The sequence below is a fragment of the Protobothrops mucrosquamatus genome, unplaced genomic scaffold (assembly GCF_001527695.2).
Source record: "Protobothrops mucrosquamatus isolate PMUCROS unplaced genomic scaffold, P.Mucros_1.0 scaffold4270, whole genome shotgun sequence".
Classification (NCBI taxonomy): domain Eukaryota; kingdom Metazoa; phylum Chordata; class Lepidosauria; order Squamata; family Viperidae; genus Protobothrops; species Protobothrops mucrosquamatus.
In genome coordinates, this window is record NW_015390188.1 from 10,702 (window position 1) to 28,828 (window position 18,127).

Sequence of the window (18,127 nt, forward strand, 5' to 3'; positions counted from 1 at the left end):
ATCATAATTTCTAGAATTCTCTATTATATTTACGCACTGGAGTATCAAAAACCTCTAAGCTCCCAGTTTAAATCCTGGCATGAATCTGGATTTCTTCCAGCTGTTTTCCATAAACATATAACATCAGAAGTTAATGGGTGAGCAACTCAAGACAAGGAAGATTAGGATATCTGACTGATGTATATATAAAGAAACAACAACATTAGAAGTGGTCTGCCCTTTCTTCAAAGTAACTCATATATAGTTACTAAGTGACTTTGTCTTCAAGGTCATTGTTAATGTATAACTCTATCTATTCAATACATTTTTTCTAAGGGCTCACAACTGCATTTTACATTTAGTTGACGTCTTTCCAATATAATAGCATATGCTGGAACTGCATAAACAATTTCTTTGCAATTTATGGTTTGTTGAAATTTCCTAGAAATGTTGCAGTGAAAATAACAGAATTCTTAAGAATAACTAATTTATTATCACTTAAACTTTATATAAAAAAAGCTTGTATAATAATAAACTGGTTAGTCCTTAAGATCTCAGAAAATTCTCTATTATGGCACTTCTATGCTTTTATTGGTTCTGGATTTATTTATTAGTTTACTTTATTTTTATTTTTTATTTATTTATATAAAATAAAAATGCTTTCCACGCAGTTATCACTTGAGATACAGAAACTCTCCATCTTATCTATATTTATTTACTATCCTTTTGGCAGAGTTAGGCAGAAAGCCTATCTTTAAAATACATGTTAGCTGTGTATCTTTATGCCTGGGTGAGGGACCGTTGTCCTTGTTTATTTAACCTACTCTTCCTAAAGGTTTTTGTCGTCCAATGGAAGGACACAAGAATCTTTTCATTAGATAAAAGAAACCTTTCGAATCAACTGTTGAATTTTAAAACTTTCTAATTTGAAGGCTGCCTCAAATGTTTGTTCCGAAGGCAAAACTTTGCTAACAGGGTTGCACTTATTGTTTATTTTTTGAGGGAGAAGGGCTGAGGTCTACAATAAATGGAACAATGTGAAAATTGGACCGATGTCCTGCCATGCACGTGGGCAGAGCCAGGGTTTTCTGCATTCCCTTTCCCAGTGTTTGTTTTGTGTTAAGTCTTGTCTTTTGCTATTGTTCTTAAATCTGCTCTAAAATATTTCTGCGTCTTCCTCCTCAGAACAGCAGGAAACCAGAACCTGGAGTGGAGGGAGGTCTAGTTGGGAGGGTATGCAGAAAAATCATAGTCTTCAGTCATAATTCGTGGAGCTTGATTTTACAGTGACAAATGAGTCACAAATATAAAATTCACAGAATAGACCAGTATTTCATGGACTTCAGCTCTCAGAATAGCTGGGGAATTCTGGGAGTTGAAGTCCACAAAACTTAAAGTTTCCAGGTATGAGAAGCATTGGAATAAACAATTCACGAGAGAAGATGCCCCATTTCATATCCCAAGTTTAGAGTTTTCTCACCCACTGCTAACGATATGCCCTTTATTATTTTAAAGTGGCTTTTATCTTTCAAATTAAGTCTTATCGCTTCCACAGAATAAGCCAAGGCTGGCAGTTCTACACCTAAAAGAATGCTTCTGCTGGATGGCCTTGCCCTGTTTATCCCTGAAATTCTCAGAAAGTCCCTTGTTGCAGTTTGTGTGGAATATGCATTTGAAATTAATATAAGGTCATTCTGTTTAGAAAAAATGCTTATAGGTTGCGCCATTGGCATCGCATAGATTTCCACTGAATGCTAGTAGTCACCTATCAGTGGCATAAATAGGCCCAAATTCCAAAATCAGAGCAAGGAAACAAGGCAGTTCCTAAATTGCTATAATCTTGGAATTCTTTCCTTGTTTCTGTACACTGGACATTCTGATAAGGAACTCTGGGAGATACTCATCTAAGACATTAGGAAGGTATCTGATTGAGGAAATCTACTGTTAGATAACTGCATATAATTTAACTGTGTGTAAGTGCAGGATAGTAACTTTATGCTTTAAAGTGCTCATTTGAAAACCGTTTCCATCTCATTTCACAAATCAGACTTATTGCATTCTCTTGTGTCTTCTAGATCACAGTGATGGTGAATCTAGTAAAAGGCAAATGGTATTTGGTGTTGTTACGGCAATTGACTTGCTGAATTTTGTGACTGCCCAGGAACAGAAGAGAAACACAACCTAAGTTCAAGAAACATGTCAACAGGGCTCGTTTCATTGGCTTTTCACATTAAAAAAAAGTCTCTCTCTTCTTCTTTTTTGCTTCTTTTGTTAGAACAGTCTAGAAAAAAAAACCCTTTTGGTCAAAATGAATACCATCAGAGTCATTATAAACAACTGTTAGAATTTAAAATGTTGTAATTTCTAGAATGTAGTGAGCACATTGAAATATAAGGACACTGGGAAGTTTTAAGATTAATCATTTCAGTAAAGAATTGCTTTGTTTGCACATACAAATTTTATATTGTGAAGGCACTGTTGAGCTGGAGGACTAAGGCCTGAATGATCAAGCCACCACAACAGGAAGGCTATGTGACAGCTTCCCAAAACCCATTGCTGGTCCTGCTTCCACATTATGGTGTGGTCTAGAAACTCTTCCATTTCTTACATTATGCTGTTTTGCAACCCAGAATGGTATTAGATATCTTAATCTTTAATCCTATTAAAGTTGACCAGTGTCAAACCTACTGGCTGACTTCTAGTGCACAGAAGAAAACACAACTATTTCCTAACCCAGTCTTCATAAAGGATTTGTCTTCATATATATCCAAGGGTTGGAATATATAATTACATGAGCAATAGGGAAAGTGGTCTGAAAACATCTTCTCTGCTCTATTACTGTTTTAACCTCCTTTTACAGATGCTTGTTTGTTTATCCAGATGTTTCTGCTGAATTCCATATTTCACCCATTTTCCCAACCCTCAACACAAAACATGACAAAACATCCATTATCCCTCCTACTTGCAGATTTCACTTTCTGAATGCTTAATAGCAGTTCCCTTCCTTATTCTGGTCAAATTATGGGTGCAAGGGAAAGTAAGAAATTGCTTTGCCAGTAAGTAAAAAATGAGGGGAAAAACTCTTTAACTAGTTCATGCAGTTTCCATTCGTTTGTGTACATTTTGTGTAATCAAAGAGAATTTTGTGTACTTGAAACACTATTAGCTCATAGCACCTCTGGCAGCATCAGAAAATACTCTATTTTCTCTACTGTTAAGTATTCTAGCATCTAATGTTCTATTTATATATTGTTGGCTAGCTTGACTGCTAACATATTTGTTCTACAAAGACCAAATCAGAATATTTAATATTAAATCAAAATATGATTCTATCTGCACATTGTTTTAACTGTCCAGCATCACGTTGGCCAAGTAATTGTTATCTCTGTTTTGTTCATGGGTATGATATGTTATTTAAAATGATACTTGTTTAGCTGGTCATAATAGTCTTAATGGGGAATAACTGCAAACAAACTTAGCTGTTTTCTGATTCTTTTGGTATTCTCCTTTGATGTAGGATTTTCTTTTCTTTTGTGGTTTACTTTAACTTCTACTGGAAGTTTTAAAGAAGTGTGCTATTTATACTGTACTTTTTCCAGTCACAACGGTACTTGTTTCATGCCAGAAAAATCTTGACACAATCAAGGACCAAGTTATCAAACAGAAGGTTCTTGCATGTGTATGGAATTCAGATTATGATATAAAACCACTAAAAGGCTACTGTAATATAATAAATGAGGAATTACTATTTGGTCTCAAAAATATTACTCTGCATTCAATGTTCCAGTAAGCATTTCTGGTTCTTTAGGACCATGAAAGAGTCTTCTGTCTGTTTTCAAAGTTTGGATTCTATGTCATGTTTATTCCAAATTTACTACAAAGAATTAAATAAATGTCTTGATAAGTTAATAAAGCTGGAATCTAACTAGTTTGTCTTAGAAATAATTCTGATGTGTTGGGGATGGGGGACATGTTTGTTTATATGTGTGTGTGTGTGTGTGTGTGTGTTTGTATAAAATTATGTATTTGTTATTAAATAATTTTAAAGGAAGATAGTAATATAAAATAAGACAAAATAAAAACAAAGCTAAAATTACAAAAAAGAAAAAAAAAGGAAAAAAATCTTTACAGCAGCTTGATTCTGTTTAGGACATAACTCTTCTTTCTATAATCTATCCTGCCTAATCATCAAAATTATAAATAAGTTCATTGTTCTAACAAAATTCATGAGGGATTTCCATTCAGTAATAAACATAGATATTGTAGATACTGTTTTTTCTCTGATCAAATAAGCCAATTTAGTCAGCAACTTTCATCATCATCACCAATTATTCCTCCATTGTGGATGGTGTCAGATCTTTCCATCTTTATATATACAATTATCTCACTGCAATTATCATCTACAAAAACAAAGTCCTATGACTTTTTCCAGGTTTTTGTCCATCAGCCGTAAAGATAAACCTTTGATCTTAATTGTCTATTAATCATCTGAATCTGTGTGTAATTGAATCCAAAATTTTTAGCTTCTTTACATGTCCACAAAACATAATAAAATTTTCTTGTTCACATTTCCAGCATAAATCTGAAATGCCTTTATACATTCTGGACCAGTTTTTGGTGATATATAGCAATAGTAAATCATTTTATTAAAAAAATCTTTGAAATTATAACATCACACCTTCCAGTTTGAAATGGGATCTTTATCTGCTTTAATCTTTCTGTCAAGATTTTGCAAGATTCTAATAGGAATTTCTCTAAGAACAATTACATCTATATTATCAATCTTGTATTAAAATGCTGCTGCAAAACTTTATCCCTTGTCTTCCTGACAAAGTAAACCAAGGCATCTCTTGGAACATTTAATATTCTGCCAAATCTTTTATTTATTTAGCATAATTTATCAGTTTTTCCCCTCTGTATTCTCCCCAACACAATCCAAAAGTTATAATGGAATATGCAGCTAGAGAAGCAGTATGTGGGGGAGACTTCTGTCTTACTCTCCAAAATTTCTACTTGGTCATTAGTTTTATAGCTCCTTGTTTTACAGGACTTTCCATCTTCTATCTCTTTCAACTTTACAAGTCTTTTATCCATTGTTTTTGCAAAAGCAGACAATTTAGCACAAAGTGATTCAGCTATCTTGCTGCCCAGTTGCTTAAACATTTGCTTCCCTCTTTTTTTCTCTTTTGTCTTCCTGTGCCCTTAATAATTCATCCCAAAAGGCATTCATCCCAAAAGGCATTACTGGTAGTATCTCTACAGTCAACATCACATTCTGCCTCATGTTACCTTTATCTTTCATTTTGTAGAATCCAATTGTCTGCACTCTTTAGAGAAAATATTTCCCTAAAGGTCCAGTTAGTTTGCCTGTTTCAATTCCAATGTGTTCAAAAGCACATGTTTGTTCTGTTCTAAGGCACAACATTGCTGAAATTACATAAATCACAGGAGTTTCCTTAAGGACCAGATAGTATCTGATAGATTTCTTTTTCTGGGAGCAGAGAGGCCCATCTTTTGAGAGGAGAATTTGACTTCAGAAAGGGCAAAAAGGAGTCATGTCTAGAGAGGCTGCCAAATTCAAAGCCCTCTTCTTCATGGAATGGGAAAGGGAATAAGAATTTGTCTCCAGTGCATAAACTCTCAGTATAAATATGAAAACAAAGTAACATGATACCAATAGGAGAAGGTAATAGAAACGTTGAGAACAATAATAGTAATACAGCCATATTACATGCATAAATATCCTTACATAAGATAAGTGCTATGGTAATTAGGTATTATGAATATAAATATTGTGATTCAGAATGCTAGGACTTATATCAGTTCATTGGCTGGCAAGGCTTAGTTTCCCAGTAGGATTGGTATGACAACAAATTGCAGGGAAGGGAAGGGAGGAATTATGGTCTATCACTTCTGATAATGGAAGAAATGGCAGTTCTTCCTTGAATTCCCTTCCTCCTGCATCTGATAGCTCTGGAAGATCTTGAAGGTGCCAATAGGTGACTTTGTAGCCTAGTGCAAGTATGCAAAACACTGGAGCTAAGCTGAGCTCAGCATGTTCCGTTCAGAATTTGAATGATAGATAAATAAAGGACTTCAATCCAGTGCATTACTTTCATAATAAGTAATAAATACCCCTCAAAGTCATAAAAATGTAGCACAGCATAACATTACAATAAAGATAATAAGTAGTTCTGACTTTACTTTTCAGTAACTGGGTTAGCTAGAAAATCAAGAGCTGAAAAACAATGCAACTTTTTGTCACACCATCAGAAAACTTATAACTAGCCTTAAAACCGAGCAGTTGTGCAGCAAGCATTAAAACACACAGAATCCTATATTACTATTCCACGTTGGAAATTTGTGAAGAAAATCATTGTGCCAATTTGGGGAAACAAAAGTCAAAATGACACTTGCACTGTGGCTAGAGCTGTTTGCAGATCTTTGGTGAGAGATTGAACAGAACTCTGTATCACAATCCAGCTTTCATTCCTTGGCGAATTTCCCTTCATTTGAAGTAATTAAGATTATTCAACATCATCAATATTGAAGTAAGTTTCAGATGCATTCAGTGCCATCTTGGCCTTTGCCCAGGTAGCAAAATATCTTGGATTAGCCATGCAGACCATTATTCTTAAACCGCTTGGGAAGAGAAAAGCTACAAAGAACTCATGAGGAACTATCCAGTTGGAACATCATCATGTAATTGCCATTATAGACACGGTTTCTATTCAGGAAAACTTAAAAAATTATCTTGTACAAAAATAGTTTAATATACTGTAGGTTATCATTTATCTGGAAAACTAACTTTTGCCTTCTGGGTCACTTGGAAATGTGCACATTATAGAAGCTTTGAAATTTAGAATGTGCCTTGATGCCTTGAACAACTGGATGGAACAATTAAAAACGCAGTCGGTAAAACCTCTCTGTGCCTGACCACATAGAATAAGTATTTCACCTTTGAGACTGTTCCCTGTAATCCTGCTATCTAGATTACTCCCTGCAATTTTCTTGGTGAGATTTTTCGGAAGGGGTTTGCCATTGCCTCCTTCCTAAGGCTGAGAAGGAGTGACTGGCTCAGAGTCACCTGGTTGACTAGAACACGTGGTATCCTGGTTTCAAGCCTGATGCCTGAACCACTGCATCAAACTGAGTCTTATGACTAGCTCAAGGCCCTGAAATTAGGATTATGTCTCTAAATCAGTAACTACTCAAGACATCTCAAGGAATGGCTAAAATTCAGGCCAGTATCCTGGGGGCAATGGCAGAATGTGTGGCAAGAGGTGCCTTTTTATTTTTTTTCATCTCTCTCTCTTCCTCCCTTGCCACCAGATCAGTGCTGTTTCATTGCATATCATAAAATTGGATACCTACCCAAAAGGTAATAGTTCTATAATATAATAGCAGTATTTGCACAACTGTAAAGTCCTTGACTTGGCATGAATTGTTCATGAGGCTGGGTTAGATGTTTTACTAAAAATTAAACTAAAAATGCCCTTTTATATCTATTTGCTTTTCTTGGCAGCCAATGAAAGAACCAAACTGACAGAATGAAGCAAAGCTAGTTTTAATATACAGTAATTGTCGCCTGTCTGGGTTTTATGGAAGGTCTTTATAATTTTTATGTTCATTATGGTTTCATTGAATTTTATGAGTATGAACCTGGTACAGTTGTTTTCAGTTTTGCAATATATGGGAGAAAGGAAAGATGGTGGGAAGGGATTAAAGGTCTTACACGGAGTTATAATTGGGATTGTCATAATTTCCCTTACTTTCTGTAAGTCCTATGTCCCAAGACTTAGGAACACAGTCTTTGTAGTATGAAATTGTGCCCAACTATGCTGCAGTTCCACCGGCTGCAGGATCTGGAATTAATAAGAAATACTGTATTGGTTGTTAGATAGAAATGAAGTCATGAAGATGTAAACATGTTTTCCTATTACCAATATCTGAAGTAAGCTCAGTGTAATGATGCATTGCTCACCTGCTCTTTTGTGACAGACAGCCCTCAGGCATTTGGCTACTTTGGTCAGCTCTGATTTTGAAAGCAGACATGCCCTTTTGCCAGGAAAAGACATGATGATGGCATGTTTTGAATACATTTGTACGTTATTTGCAGTCACAAAAACATCACAGAGCAGAGAAGATATTGAGATGAAACTTTTCCTACAGATGTTCTCCCTTGTAGGGTTATTTACATGTCCCAGGTTTGATAAGTTTGTTTATATCCCGCCATTATTATTTTTATAAACAACTCAAGGCAGCGAACCTATCCAATAAATCTCCATCTTCCTATTTTCCCCACAGCAACAATCCTATGAGGTGAGTTGGGCTGAGAGAGAATGATGGACCCAAGGTCACCCAGCTGGCTTTCATGGCTAAGGTGGGACTAGAACTCAGCTCCACCTTTCTAGCTTGATGTTTAAATCAAACTGGAGGTAATAATAATAGTAATAGTAAAGTTGGAAGGGGCCTTGGAGGTCATCTAGTCCAACCCCCTGCTCAGGCAGGAAACCCTATACCATTTCGGACAAATGGCTGTCCAGTCTCTTCTTAAAAACTTCCAGTGTTGGAGCATTCACAGCTTCTGGAGGCAGGTTGTTCCACTGGTTAATTGTTCTGTCAGGAAGTTTCTCCTTAGTTCTAGGTTGCTTCTCTCCTTGATTAGTTTCCATCCATTGCTTCTTGTCCTGCCTTCAGGCGCTTTGGAGAATAGCTTGACTCCCTCTTCTTTGTGGCAACCTCTGAGATATTGGAACACTGCTATCATGTCCCCCCTCGTCCTTCTCTGGAGAAACATTAACTGTTTAACTTTTATGGCATCTGAAAACAAAAATTACAGCATAAAAACTGAAAAATAATTGAAATCTATTCCATGTGTCTGAAATAACTAGTTTTTCAATCTTAATATTTTTCCAACAAATCTTTATTTTCAAGAACATATGCTACAACAACAACAATAACAATAATAATAGTAAATAATAGTAAAGTTGGAAGGGGCCTTGGAGGTCATCTAGTCCAACCCCCTGCTCAGGCAGGAAACCCTATACCATTTGAGACAAATGGCTGTCCATTTTCTTCTTAAAAACTTCCAGTGTTGGAGCATTCACAGCTTCTGGAGGCAGGTTGTTCCACTGATTAATTGTTCTAACTGTCAGGAAATTTCTAATTGGCAGAAAATTTCACTGATCTGTTTTTGACAAACCCATGTTGGCTTTTGGTAATTACTTTGTTTGCCTCTAGGTCTTTGCTGATTCGTTGCTTGATTATCTTTTCCAAGATCTTCCCAGGTATTGAGGTCAGGCTGATAGGCCTGTAGTTTCCTGGATCCATTTTTTTCCCCTTTTTTGAAGATGGAAACTACTTCAGCTCTTTTCCTGTCCTCTGGTAGTTCCCCAGTGCTCCAGGATCTTTGAAAGATATAGTTGAATGGTTCTGAGATCTCATCTGCCAGTTCCTTCAGAACCTTGGGGTATAGTCCAGCTGGCCCTAGATATTTGAACTCATCTAGGGTAGACAGATGCTCACTTACCATTTTCCTGCCTATCTTAACTTGTGTTTCTAATCTGTTTTTTTACGGTACTGTTTTTGATAGGTTGGACTGTTTTTTCCCTTTGTGTAAATACGGATGCAAAAAACGAGTTGAGTAGTTCTGCTTTTTCCCTGTTGCTTGTCACCTTCTTGCCACTTTCTCCCACTAATGGACCGATCATTTCCTTAACTTTTTCTTGTTTTTTACATATTGAAAGATTTTTTTTTGTTATTTTTGACTTTTGTTGCAAGCCTTAGTTCATTTTAAGCCTTAGCTTTCCTCACTTCATATTTGCTGATATTCTACCTTAGTTATGTGTCCCTCTTTCCACTTTTTATACTTGTCCTTTTTTGTCTTTTGACTTTCAATTTATCACAGAGTTCTTTATGCAGCCATGCTGGTTTCTTTTGAGAGTTGTTATTTTTCTTCTTCGTTCGTATTGTGCTAGACTGGGTTTTTATAATCTCACTTTTCAAAATTTCTCAAGCTTCTTGAGGATTCTCATCCATGGAATCCTTCCCAAACTCTCTCTAAGTTTGTTGAAATTAGCTCTCTTAAAGTCCAAGACTCTAGTTTGACTGTATTCTATTGCTTGTGCTTGCATAATGTTGAATTCCAATATTGCATGATCACTCCCCCCCCCAAGGTTCCTGTGGTTTCAACACCTTCTATCATTTCATCTCTGTTAGTGAAAATTAAGTTCAATATGGCTGATCCCCTAGTTCCCTTCTCTACTTTTTGGGAGACAAAGTTATCTGCTAGGTTTGTCAGAAACCTGTTTGATCTTCCACTTGGTGCAGAGTTTGTCTCCCAGTTGATGTCAGGGTAATTAAAGTCCCCCATTACTATTGTGATGTGCTTCCTACATACCTTAGTTAACTGACTAGCAAAAAGTTCATTCTATTACCTTTGTTTGGTTGGGTGGCCTATAGTATACACCTATGGCAATGTCATTTCCCCCCCTTTTATATTGACCCAAATGCATTCAAGACAGTTTTCATCATTGTTCTGCTCTATTTCTGTAGAGATGTAGTTATTTCTTATACAGAGAGCAACTCCACCTCCTCTTTTATTTGGTCTGTTTCTTTTAAATAATTTAAATTTAAAGCTGTGTGTTCCATTTGTGGGTTTCATCCCACCAAGTTTCCGTAATGGCAATATCATATCTGCCCTCATCTACCTGAATTTCTAATTCACCCTGTTTATTGCTCATGCTCCGTGCATTGGTGTATAGAATCAGCAGATATAGAATCAGCAAAGGCAAGCTTTTCAAATTTCATCCATAGAAATGTGATCTATAGACTAAAGTGATGGTAGTTTGAAGACTGGATTGAAATCAATTGCTGGAATCAGGTGAATTAAATGTTTATTGCTGACATGGCCTTTTTAAAACAGAAGAAAAATAATCTTAGGAATTATGGTTTTGATGATTAGATAAGATAAAGAAAGAAGAGAGTCATGTAACTGGAGTAAAAGGTAACATTATAACTGCACTTACAACTGCTATAAAAAGATCAGAAGCTTTCTTCTTTCTATTTTTCTTTTTTTTCTTCCCTGCACTTTTAACCTTCACTTTAATTTCTTTCTTTGTCTTCTCTTTCTCTTATTTTGCATCAGTTTTTAAATTATTATTTTTTTTAAAAAAAATATTAAATCTAGATTGTTGACAGGGTAAAGAAAAAAGCACACAATTTACAATACATGAAAATTTGAATGAAAGTTTGTGAAAACAGTTCTCCCCCAAAACCAAGACACTCAAAGACCAAACAATATTTAATTCTTAAGCTATGCCTGTTGGGTGGAAGATGGGAGGACAAAAAGTAGGGCATGTCCTTCTTTTGCCTGATGTTTGGTAACCCTAGCCAAGAGTAGTTGCACAGATTAACATGTTGTAGTCAGCTACAAAGTACTTCAGTTTAGACACATGGTAAAACCACACAAGGGGCTCATGAAGTAAAAGTTGGAAATAAAAACCTAAAAATCACAGTTTTTAAAATAGATCATTGATGGAAACATAGTCCGACTATGTAATGGTATGTGGGAATGACCTTGGGAGACTAGAGAAAGATCCAGTGCATGGTTAGATAAGAGGCAGACGAGTAACAAAGAAAGTGGGCATACCAAACATCTCAGAAGGGACCTTCCCTCGTTTTCTGAGCTATAAAGGTGAGCTATAAATGTACTTTTAGACTTATAATGTTACAGTAAATAGAATTAATTCATCTGGTTGTGCTTCCTGTCTGAACTATCTTGCAAGGCTGACGAGCTAGGAGTCGACACCTCTTACTCAGGCAGTCAATCAGGTAACCACACCCTCTGCCATGGAAGATCACCAGAAAACACTAATTTAGTAGACTAGACTAGACCTATCACATCCTGGACATAAACTTCTTCCCTTAGGACGTGGCTGTAGATCATTGCATGCCAAAATAACCAGACATAATGATAGTTTTTTCCCCCTGTGCCATCATTCCACTAAACATTTAATTCCCACAACACTGTCTTTCATCTTTTCTCATCTTCTCATCTTTCCTACTATCTTCTCCTATTGGTTTCTTATGATTTATCAATTGTTGCTTGTAACTTATGATTAATAATTGTAACTATGATAATGATCTATGACCTATTGCTGTTTATATCTACACTGTGAGCTTATGCACTAGAGACAAATTCCTTGTGAATCTAATTACACTTGCCCAATAAAGAATTCTATTCTATTCTATTCTATTCTATTCTATTCTATTCTATTCTATTCTATTCTATTCTATTCTATTGTAGCCTACCCTTCCCTACCTTACCCTACTCTGTCCTAGAAAGTTAGCAAAAAAGTATCTTGGGAGGAGATAAAGGAAATCCCTTTGATATTGTTGCCAAGAAAATTTATATGAAGTTAGATTCAATTTGAAGGAGTGGAAAGCTTCATTGAGACAAACAGAATAACAGAATTGGAAGGACTTTGGAGGTTTTCTAGTCCAATCCCTTGGTCAAGCAGGAAAAAATATTTCAGGCAGTTGGTTGTCTAATCTTAAAATCCTCCAGTGTTGGAGCACTCATATTTTCCGGAGGCAAATCATTCTACTGATTGATTGTTCTAACTTTCAGGAAATTTCTCCTTAGTTCTAGGTTGCTTCTCACCTTGATTAGTTTTCACCCATTACTTCTTGTTCTGTCTTTAAGTGCTTTGGAAAATAGGCTCACCCAGTGGTGGGATTCAAATATGTGAACAACCAGTTCTCTGTGTGGATGCCACTTCCGGAAGTCAATTCTGGGCTTGAGCAACAAAAAAATTAGCTATCGGTTCTGCTGAAGTGGTGCGAACTGGCTGAATCCCACCACTGGGCTCACTCCCTCTTCTTTGTGGCAGTCCCTTAGAAATTGGAACATTGCTATCATGTCACCCTCTAGTTCTTCTTTTCATTTCTCCAACTGTTCTTCAAATGTGTTAGCCTCCATACTCTTATTTTTGTTGCTCTCTCTGTACTCTTTCTAGAGTCTCAATATCTTTTTTATATTGTGGCGACCAAAACTAGATGCAATATTCCAAATCTGCTCTTACCAAGGCATTATAAAATGGTACTAACACTTCACATGATCTTGATTCTATTCCTCTGTTAATGAAACCCAGGACTGTGTTGGCTTTTTTGGCTGCTGCAGCGCAATGCTAGCTCATATTTAAGTGATTGTCTGATAGGATCCAAGATCCTTCTCACAGTTACTACTATTAAGCCAGATACCATCTATTCTATACCTGTGCATTTGGTTTTTCTTGCCTAATTGTAAAACTTCACCTTTCTTACCATCAAATTTCATTTTGTTAGATAGGGCCCAGTGTTCAAGACTGTCAAGATCTTTCTGCATTTTAAGCCTATCTTCTGGAGTGTTGGTTATTCCTTGCCAGCTTGGTGTCATCTGCCCTCAGCTTGGCTGGTAATAAGGATCTTCTCTGTGCTTATTTCTCTCATATGTATAGTGACATATTATTTTCCACTCAACAAGTCCCATTGTAGATGGGTAGGACACAATGGATTACTTTCTTCAGACCCACATATTTGCCAAGTGGTTTCTGACTACATCTGAGAAAGAACATTAAAAAAGGTCAACATTTGAATTTGTAGATATGGAAGTGAGATTATTTGATAGAATATATTTCTATTATCAGATAGAAAAAGGTGTTTCCTCACCTCTGAAACTGTGATCTAAAGGACCGCTTTATGAATCTGTGAGAAATTAAGTCATCATTTATAAATATATTAATCTGTTATTATTGGAGTATTAGCAAAATGATAGTTTTTAAAATCCAGCTGCAAAAAACCCTCCAGATTTTGCAGAATAAGAGTACCATTCATGTGTGAATATGCATAACATGAGTTGTTCCTCACTAAATCTCAGAACCGTCTACAAAAATCCATTCCCTTGAACTCTGCCTTTTTATTTGAACCCAATTTTATTTTTTTTAACAAAATGCCACAATTAAACAGATAAATCCATACCCCCCCTTACAGCAGGACGTTTGCCTTTTTGAAAGTGATTGTACTTCAAGTCTGAAAAAAACAACCTAGAAGCTGGAGGGTTGAGAGAACCAACTGTCATCCCACGTGCCTTGCTCCAAGGTAGTTTATTGGTTTTTTGGAATCAAATAGCTTGGATATAAGTGAGCAGGAAAGGCATTGCAGGCAATCAGAACAAACAAGCCGGTGAGAAGGTGAGCATTTCTGCAGTTAATGGCTCATTACATTTCTTTACTCTTTAGCAGATTTGATAACATTTGTGCTGACTTGGCATTTAGATCTGACTACTGTTTACTGATGATCTGGCATTTGAAAAGGAGATTTTAAGATAAGTATTTAACATAGTGCAGGAGTTACAGCAATGACTGATTAGTAGACTTGAAAGAATCAGTTTCTTAAATTATCTAAATATTAACAGAGCCCATCTGTAAAATAATCTTAAGCTTTCTGCTGATTGACTGTGCAACTCAATCTCTTTGCTTTTCTATTGACTGATTATTTTTGAAAAGGTGCTTTATGTAGTGTGCTTTTTATATATATTTGCTTAAAAGGAAAATCATGTATTTAATCAATTAGCTGAGGAAGGAGTCATTTAATTGCTAGCAGCATTGTGGTCCCATACAATGCATGAGCTAAATAATAAAATTGGGGCTATCGGATCTGAAGTATAAACTTCCAGATGACCACTGAAAACTAGCAGACATTTGATCCCATATTTCTTTTTCACCATCTAATACAGTCCAATTATTTTTACTCCAAATCTGGAAGTCCTAATAAAACATATCAAGAAAAAAATATTATTACAGTTACTGTAAATGCAGACCAATAGATTGTAGCGCAAAAGAATGCCAACTTGATTATATTTATCTCCCATTAGATAGCAACAGTATATTATTTATTTATCCTCTCCGAGATAGCAATTGCCTTCACATGGGAAAATACTTAATAAGAAAGCTTGCCTTTCTGTCATTCTTTTCTCTTGTTGTGTTGTCCTAGTTGTGCCTTCTTTGTAAATTCTGTGACCTCCTCCAATACTTCTGATGGTAGAAGTGATTTCAGCTCTTGGAGTTTGCATGCCACTCTCTTTTTCAAAACTTCAATTCTAAAATTAATTTGTTTTATTCTTTCATTGAGAAGTTGGAGCTGGGCTTTTTGCAGGATGTTTTTTTGCCCTGTGTCCTTTCACTGTTGAACATAGGTACAGGCTGTTGGGGATCAGTCTGTGTTGTCTGCATCTCAAATTGAAATGCAAATGGTTCCTGTAGTCTGCAATGTTTTCTTCAAGGAAAAAACAAAGTCCAGTTGCCTTTTGAAAAGCACCTTTGGGACAACCATGACCTGGATGACTGAGAATCTCCATAGGCGTTGTTATAGGCTTCTTGACTATAAGCTATCAACTCACTAGTGAAGTGATGAATTCTTCTTTGCTGGAGATCTTCAAACTGAGACTAGATATCAAAGATGCTCAGGTGATCCCACATAGAGCAGAGGGTTGGACTAGAACAGTGGTTCTCAACCTGTGGGTCGGGACCCCATTTGGGGTCGATCGACCATTTCATGGGGGTCACCAAGCAAGGCTGTCCGCCATTTTTTTTGTCCATTTTTTTTGTCCGCCATTTTTCCCCCCTTTTCCGGCGGGTGCCTTACCTCCCTTGGGCTGGGCCAGCTGGTGGTCGGCCTGCTCCGTCTCTGCCGCTTGCCAGCTATGCCTCGGCCGGCGCAGGGGGCGGAACCACGCATGTGCGGCGCTCCCGGGCAGGGAAAGTCCTCGACTTACGACCGATTGGGTAGTCGACTTACGACCGGTTTAGTCCTCGACTTATGACCGGTTTAGTCCTCGCCTTATGACCGGTTGGGGTCGCGGCATTAAAAAGGTTGAGAACCACTGGACTAGAAGATGACCATCAAAGTCACTGCCAACTTTGTGATTCTATGAGACAACAGACTCTGATATGGCTGAGTGCAAAATTAATTACTGTCTCACCAACTCTGCCGGAGAGTCTGAAATGTGAAGTAATTGGGCAATGGAACATGAACAAGTTGTCTGCTAGGAAACTGCAAAATATACTCATAAAAGGTTTCAGGTGATGGAGAAGAGAATTGCATGTGTAGCTCTGTGCTTTGGTTTATAGAGCAACAGGCTGTCTTAAAGAAGCAATTCAAATAGCTCTGCACTGAAATGGGTTTTCAAAGATTGTACAAACAGGACATGTTACTTCAGTTATTTCCTGATCCACTGTTTGCCTAAACTGTAAAAGTTCTTCAAGCAGCCCTAAGTTACAGTTATAACCATCTCCATTAACATTTATTTACAAAAAAACATGGACAGTTTTGTCCTGAAAGAAAGATTTAGCTTATTCTACATGCCAGCATTCTTGCCACTAATTCACCCAAGCCATATTTGCACTAATGCAAATCTAAGGGATACATTAGCTATCATTACTCCTCTGGAAAATTCTGGTTTCTTCCTGGACTCTGTGCCTTTAGTTGAGACAGCGTCACCTTGAAAACTTCAGATATAGCAAATCTTTTGGTGAGTAGGTAATTCATGCTGATTAAATATATGGGGAATGAAAAAAATGGGAAGTGTGGGGAAAGTATAATTTTTCCCCCCCGTTATGTTATTATGTTCCTGAGTCAGTCTTAACTCCTGGAGACTGCCTGGACTAGTCCCTGATGTTTTCTTGGCAAGATTTCAGAAGTGGTTTGCCCTTCCTAGGGCTGAGAGAGAGTGACTAGCCCAAGGTTACCCATCTGGCTTTGTGCCTGAAGCAGAACTCGCCATCCCCCAGTTTCTAGCTCTCGGCTTTTAACCCCTACATCAGACATGTCAAACACAAGGCCCGGGGGCCAGATGCGGCCTGCAAAGTGGTTTCATGTGGCCCGCGAAGCCATCCTGGAAACAGTGAGGGAACGGCTCCCGCTGCCTTGGCCCTGGCCCAGGCCAGCCGGGAGCCAATGTACAATTTTGTGGTGGCCCTCTATGCTGAAATGCATTCAGTCTTAGCTCCACAAGGCTGTCTGGAAACAGCAAGGAACCAGCCCCTGCGGCATCGGCCCCACCCCCTCGGTGCATGCTGGGGAGGTGTCACCCTTTGTGAGGAATGAAGAAATGCACCATCGCTTGGAAGTGGCCAGCAAATGGCCCTCACCTACTTCACATATCCAGCTTGATGGGCTCTGGGGGAGGGGTTTCGGCAGGCAGAGGGGCGCTTTCTTCACAGCACCGAGAGGCTGAGCCGGGTGACAGAGATCCAAAAAGAAATGCGAGGCTGCCCAGCTCCCACCCTGCCAGGTTTCAGAAGGCAGTAGGGCGCTCTCACAGTGCCAAGAGCTGAGCCGGGTGGCGCAAATCTGATGAGAAGTGCAATGCTGCCTAGCCCCCAGCCTGCCCAGTTTCAGCAAGGTGCAAAGTTGGCGAGCTTTGCACCGCCAGGCTCAATCTCTTGGCGCTGTGAGGAGAGCGCCCCACTGCCTGCCGAAACCAGGCAGGCTGGGGGCTGGGCAGCATCACGCTTCTTTTTGGATTTGCACCGCCTGGTTCAGCCTCTTGGCGCTGTGAGGAAAGCGACCTGCTGCCTGCCGAAACCGGGCAGACTGGGGGCTGGGCAGCATTGCACAAGTAATGTTGACTCTCACACTGCTCATGGCATCCCCTCCTCCAGAGCCCACCAAGCCAGATATGTGAAGTAGGTGAGGGCCATGTGCTGGCCATTTCCAGGCAATGGTGCATTTCTTCATTCCTCATGAAGGCTGACACCTCCCCAGCTGTGTTTCTTGCCTGTTTTTCTCCCTCCCTCATCTCAAATATTTTCCCACCACTTTGTACTTAGGAAGGAAAGAAGGAAAGAAGGAGAGGGAGGGTCTGAGGGAAGTCCTGCCTTAGTCCTGCCCTGCTGCCCTTTCACCATCCCCTTGCCCCCTCCTCCTGGCCTATCCTGGGGGTCTCCCATCCTATTGCTAAGGAAGCTTTGGATACAAAGCTGGGTCTCCTCCCATGGAGAGGGAATGGGCCTCCCTCTGACTTTGCCCTCGTACCCATCATGAGCAACCTGGGTAAGGAGAGCAAGCACAGCAGCAGCAGCCTTGAGAAGGAGGTAAGTGCAGC

General features: G+C 38.3%; 1 protein-coding gene across 1 annotated transcript in view; it reads left to right on the top strand.

Annotated features, from left to right (window-relative positions):
• LOC107298774 (cystathionine beta-synthase) overlaps positions 1-3,907 on the top strand; it is a gene marked incomplete at its 5' end in the record, with an annotated part of 13,931 nt that extends 10,024 nt beyond the window's left edge. Inside the window, 1 exon segment of the mRNA XM_015828140.1 lies at positions 2,055-3,907. Within this exon segment, the coding sequence (XP_015683626.1) occupies positions 2,055-2,164 (110 nt within the window).
• Between the last annotated feature and the right edge of the window lie 14,220 nt (positions 3,908-18,127).